This window comes from Gavialis gangeticus, unplaced genomic scaffold (genome assembly GCF_001723915.1).
Source record: "Gavialis gangeticus isolate Ggan-Ray unplaced genomic scaffold, GavGan_comp1, whole genome shotgun sequence".
Taxonomy (NCBI): Eukaryota; Metazoa; Chordata; order Crocodylia; family Gavialidae; genus Gavialis; species Gavialis gangeticus.
The window spans coordinates 10729434-10735722 of NW_017729015.1; the positions used below are offsets into that span (position 1 = coordinate 10729434).

The 6289-nt window shown below is 43.9% G+C and overlaps 1 protein-coding gene across 3 annotated transcripts in view; it reads right to left on the minus strand.

The window, feature by feature from the left end:
- Positions 1–101: 101 nt before the first annotated feature.
- LOC109294022 (protein argonaute-1) overlaps positions 102–6289 on the minus strand; it is a 48263-nt gene continuing 42075 nt past the window's right edge. For 2 of the 3 annotated variants that reach the window (XM_019512209.1, XM_019512208.1), the window contains 2 exons: positions 5134–5333; positions 102–4169 (listed from right to left, as the gene is read on the minus strand). In XM_019512209.1, the coding sequence (XP_019367754.1) occupies positions 4061–4169; positions 5134–5333 (309 nt within the window). In that variant the 3' untranslated portion in view covers positions 102–4060. Of the gene's footprint in view, positions 4170–5133; positions 5334–6289 lie in introns of those variants that run through there. The other variant, XM_019512210.1, reaches the window with a different exon arrangement.

The window sequence follows — 6289 nt, forward strand, 5'->3', positions numbered from 1 at the left end:
TCCTGCCCATCGGTTCCCTGAATTCTGCTTTTTTTTTTTTTTAAATAAAGAGGTGGTTATGATCTTACAGTATTTTCTTTTTGGCCTAATCCAAGAATGTCATTGCTCTTTACCAATCTTAAATTCCACTCATACAAAAAAACTGATATTCAACCTTTAAAATATAAGCCATTATTTTCTTTATAAAATAAGTTTTGTGCTGCTGCTTGTTTAATAAGTACTGTACATCAACTGTTCATATCTATTTAACAAATGGACCATACAAAGTTCAAGCTAGCAAAAAAACCCAACCAAAAAAAAAAAACAAAACCTCACAAGCAACACAAAACCAAACTGAGTGTCTTGTGAACATCCTATGTACAGTTCAACACTTGCTTGTATAAAGGAGGTACAAAAGGGGTTAAAAATTGAACACAAAAGCACTGGAATCCCCGTCAGTTTTCTTTCACAACTATTGAAGTGCAAACCACACACAAGATATGAATTTCACTTTTTTTTTTTCAAATGTTATTGCTGTTCTGCTGTCTGGCTTCCCCTCCCAAAAGAAACATATTTGTTTACTTGTACTCATTTTCCAAGAAAACCCTTTTGTGATGTGATCCTGAACACTTCATCAAGTGTTGTACATCCCAGAACACCCTCTGTGCCCTCCTTAGGTTCTTTTGAGAGGTATGTTCTGCCCTCAAGCACCCCTTGTTGTTTAGACATGAGCATGAGGTCAGCAAGCAGCATTAAACAACTGACGGAAATGAACTGCATGCACTTGGCAATGTTTCCAGTTGTAAGAGGGATGCGTGCATTTTCAGAACGTACAGACTCGGGAGTCATTTACGATGCTTACATGAGCCTTGCGCCCAACTATCAATTGTAATAAGCATATGGATTACACATCTATCGGCTATGGGTAGTTAAACGCACAGCACCACAACATGCAGTTATTTGTTTGCATTTCAGACAACAAAAAGGGCAGAAATACAGAATGCCGAAGCCACGTGGAAGGTACAGTGCATAGTCCATTATACAAAACAGCCGTTAACTTCTCCAAAATGGAAACATGGTTGAGGGCACAGCAGCTCTAGAATTTGGCATTTGTATTGGTTCAGAAATGGAAAACCCAGCACACACGGGGTGAAATAAGGGCAGAACATGATCTGCAAGCTTTCAGTTGAGCGTTTCAGGAGCTGTGAAGCTTTTGTGTAGTTATAAATTGCTGTTAAAACTAGGTGCTACATCAGTGAGTCTTCATTCATAGGTCTCTATGAACAGCCACCTTTCGAAGGAGTGCAAATCTTAAGGTCCGTTTTACATTTCAAGTCTCAAGGTTAAAAAGAAATTGTTACAGAGCAACAGGTTGTTTCTGTAAATGCCCACGCTATCTCACTTCAAATGGTTAAAAATGGCGTATGCTATGCCATAGCTTCTAAAAGATACGTCAGAATTCTAGACCCAACTAAAAATGTGAAAAAACTAGAAACCAAAAGCCAGGGCCCTTGGCTACAAAAGAGCAGCCAGGTGCTTTCAGTTTTAATGCTGGTGAACAAACTGATTTACAAAGGAAACCTTGACCTAAGCAAAAGATGCGGAGAACATGTGACCTAAACTCAAACGGTATCCTTAATGAAGAGTTCTTTACGTCAAAATGGGTGGGTTTAACCCCACTGGGGGGATCAACCCTGCTATCTATGGGTACGTGCTGGAGTTCAGAGGATGAAGTGAAGAGGTGCTGAATGTGTGTCACTATGCAGGCACTTGTGTAAAGGAATGTAGGCTTCTCTTGTTGACACTTAGTGTTAATGCATTCCCTACTCTCTAACATCCCCCTCCCACCCCCAAAGCTGGCTACCCTACTGAGGAAGAAGAGTTCCTGGCTTCCTTCCTCTGGCACCTTGCAGATATACAGCAGTGGAGTTGGACACAAGGTGCAAAGGAGAATGTGATCCAACACTGTAGGCTTGAGGAGTACAACTGAGCTATGTTTCGAATCTTCACACAACGTGGCATCGGTGGGCTCAGCACTTGGATTGCATAGCATATTGGTGTCTTACTTCTTCACAAACATGTTGCCCCAAAAGAAAAAAAGAGTACAGTGAAGTTACTGGTATCAGAACAGAGTGATGGGTCAGCGTGATCTCAAGCTGGTCTTAGCAAGGCAAGTCTAAATGTCCAAGTTATGAAAAAAACGTGTGCTTATCGTAATGTGTACTGGCAGAGGGCAGTGTCTATGTTAGACTTTAAAAATTCATTCACTTTGGCAGGAAAATGATGAACAGAACTGCTCCCCCTGTCAGTCCGATAACAGTGTAAAAAAGTTCCTCCTCTTGCTGAAAGGTTTTAGTGCATGCTTTAATATTAAAAACTGATAGCCTGCCCATCTGATATAGCCAAGTAGTTACTGCTACCATAGCCTTGCCATGCTGAATGGTCAATGCAGCAAAATGAGTTCGAAAAGCAGTTATGCTACTGCTGGGGGGAAAAAACAAAACAAAACAAAAAAACCCACACACAAACCAGGTTCCTTCCCCTGCCCCCCCATAAGAACACAAATCAATAGGAATTTCCCCGTGATAGTAATATGCATTTCATTTTTTGGACAAATGAACAATCTGGCATTGTTTCAGATTAAAAACCCCATGCACAAAATCAGTAACATTGTGATACAAAAAGCAGCAAAACCCTAGCAGCAGAAGCTACCAAGACACTTTGAACATGCTGGAGTTGGGGCATATAGTACTTGAGAGTGCAGACTGCCCACAGTGGCATGTGATGGATGCACATGACAAATGGAAGATACACAAGAGCATTAAAAAAGAATACCCCAAGGCTGCACAGACTGCAGTTTGCATTACACTCATTGAACAGGAAGTACTATAAATCTCTGGCATGAATATACAAAGTCTCAGGAAGTGCAGTGATGTAAACTCTGAGAATGTTAATGACTTGTGTATTTTGGCAACAGACTCAGTATCGTATAAAAATAATGTTTAGTAAAAAAATCCCAGTGTCCATCATTATAGAAATTCAGAAAAAAAAATATCAATATGGAGATTTCTGTCTTCATGGGATGAAGATGCCCCCATTTGTCAGAAATGGAGTTTTAAATAACAAAGTAGTACACTGGAAACAAAAAAAAAAGGGTCAGCAGCTATTAAACTTGTCCTATATGAAAGTGCACATCTTTCAATGGAGTTTAAACCATCGTGAGGTTGTGATATAACAAAAGTGTAACTCTATGAACATAAAATCAACTCCTTCGGATGGAAATATGGACCATCACCAAGACAAGATTACTATTTTTTTTTTTTCCTTACAAGATAAAAACATTGAAATTTTGCAGCATCATAGTAAGGCACTCACCCACGGAAAAGTCTGTGACTGTTGCTTCAAATGGCAGCAGCTAACTAGCTTTTAACACAAGGAAGACAATTTTCATCAGTTCTGAGCTAAGTGCTAGGGTGCCTTACATTATATGGGGGGAAATTATTTTGGGGGGGGAAATGTTAGTGTTAGAATTTTCCTATAAACTAGTTATTTTTTTCTTCTCCTCAACCCATTAAAGCATCTGGTATCCTAAAATATTAGTTTTATAAATCTAGTTTTCTGTTTAAGGCTCTAAAAATCCCCTCCCCCCAACCCCCGCAAAAAATATCTACCAGCGTCTGGCTGGCAATGGAGGACCAATCCCACTATTTCACAGTCAGAAGTCTATAGTATTGCATTTTAAAATGAAAACCTGCTTCCGTTTTGTGGGAAGTTCTATCCCTTCCTTAAAACGCCTTCATTGGTTTGGTCAGGTTAAAATTTGCAAAGCCAGAAAAATTAAAAAACAAAGAACAAAAACCAACAACAAAACAAGACAAAAAAAATTTCAGTCTCTTCCAATATTACCAAGGTGTCTGATTTTTCTCTCCACGTGTGGTGTTGGTCTCCTGCCTGAATCGACGCTGCCTGCCCTGCAGTGATTTCTTATTGGAAAAAAACAAGGTGTCCCAATGCTTCCGTTTTTGTATGGCTCCTACAAATCTGAAAGCTTTCTTGAGTGAGGTAAAAAAAAGTTAGGCTTTCAAGCAAAGTACATGGTACGTAAAGTGTCCTGATGAACCTGCACAGCCTTTGCCAGGGCCTGGGGATCGCGCCCGTTGCTCTGTCCGGATATATGGCTGCCCTCGCCACTGAAAGTGCAAAAAACACACCATGATTAATACATGCATCTACAAGGCCTGTCAGACAGCTGGGCCTGCTGTGCTAGGGGCAGCGCCACACACAACAGTGACCATGTCAGCATAAGAGAGCACTGGGGAGTACCACAAACAGCAGCAGTGGGTAGCATGACCAAACCTACTAAGATCAAAGTAGTAAGCAGTGGGCATGGAAACTGCATATCTACTGTGCAGGACCTGGAGTCCCATCACCCCTCTCAGTCATCACATAGGCTAGGAAGCCTCTAGGTCCCACACAGCAGAAAGGGCTGGAGTCGGTTCCTGGGGTCAGGCATCAGTGAAAAAATTGCACCACCCCTGCCCATTGATCCAAAGTAGGCAAGCACACCAGCAGGGAGTCATGATGGCAGTGGCGGCAACAAAGGACTCCCTCCTCCACTCAGCACAAATACTGCAAAGCCAGCTTCCAAAAACCCCTTTGCTGCTCCAGGACAGGGGCCAACTGCCAGCAAGTCAAAAGGCAGGACCCCAGCACAGAGTACTGTGGAGATCCTAAGCAGTGCTGCAGCCTACAGGTGCTCCAGGGAGGTGGCCAGATCCCTACAGCTCGTTAAAATTGTTTAGGGCCACTCCAGCCCCTACAGCAGCCCAGAACTAGTGGGAAGAAAGAGAGAACGACTTAACACCTGGGCAGAGAATTCTGCATTATGCCTCTTGGACAAAAAACAGCCAGTGAAAAAAAATCATTCCTCTGAATCTTGCAAGAGAAGGGGGTTTCCTGTAAAAACTAGCTCAGTCAGGTTCCAGGATAGGCTTTCAGACCCCAAGAATTGCTGTTGCCTGTACCAGAGCAACAGGGCATGAACACACACCACCCATCTTCTCTCTCTCACCTTGCCCTCTGCCTGCCCTTAGCTGATGCCAGACAGAGACACTGCAGCTCCAAGATTCTTTCTACACCCAGACCCTTGCTCACCTGTCGTGCTCTTTGTCCACGAGGTGGTATCGTGCCCTGAATGCCACTAACCGGGCATAGTATGCTGGTGCCGGGATGGAGACAGAGCGGGTGCACCGCACATAGGTGTGACAGAGCTGGTACGTGAGGATCTGCAGCTCATCTGCTGTAAACCGGTTGTCATCCCAGAGGACGTAGTAATGGGAAGGTCTGCTCGTACCCTGGGGAGGAGGGGATGCGTTGAAGGTGCCACCATGTTGTCTTACGATCAGAACCAGCAGCAGGCAGGTGGGAAAACCTTGGTGACCTGCTCCTCCCCTGCCCACCCAATCAAAATGGGGATCAGCAAAAGCTCTGCACAGGAGATGAAAGTGGCATGGGAAAATGCTTGTTGCACGGGAATGAGCTACAAGGCACTTGGGAAAGCAGGTGGCCCAATATCAGTCCTCTCTTTGCAAGATTATGTAGAGCAGGAAGCTGTGTGATCCAGGGGCTGGAGCAGGAGTCCTGACAGAGGAGCCCTTCTTTCCCCAAGACAGAGAGCATCCGACCAAGCAGCTCAGCTAACTTGTCTCTTACATTCCTCTCCCACCTGTACTATTTGCTCTGTTAAGTCACGAGTTCAGGTCAGGAGCAATGCAAGGCAGAAGTGCTTTTAAGTTGCTGGATAAGGGAGACTGCATGTAAGCCATTATTAAAAGCAGCTGCCCAGTCCAGCCCCTGCCCACTGTTGCTATGCCGATGATACAGCAGCAATAAGCTCCTGACCCTGCCCATGGTACCACATCACATACTGCTCTTGCCCAGCAGCTGCCTACAGCTCATTAACGAGGCTAGTGCCCTGCTGTCCTTGGAGTAAGAGAGGAAGTCTAAATGCAGGAAGCAGCTGCAAATCAGATAAGATGCTGTCGCCCTCATCTGCCTGGGCAGTTTCCAAAAAACCTCAGCCCTCTCAACAGCTATGGAGTCAACTGATGGTAGCTGTGCTAAGAATCAATACAACAGAAAGATTTCCAGATCCCTCCTGACAGTGAGGGATGCCAGCAGGAAGTCTGAGGACATGATTCAGCCCACACAGCACAGAAACCAGGTGAGATGAGGACAACTGGGCTACTATTTTTTTTTTGTTTTTTGTTTATTTCCTTGCAAGGGGCAGGTTTTGCTTCTGCTACTCCTG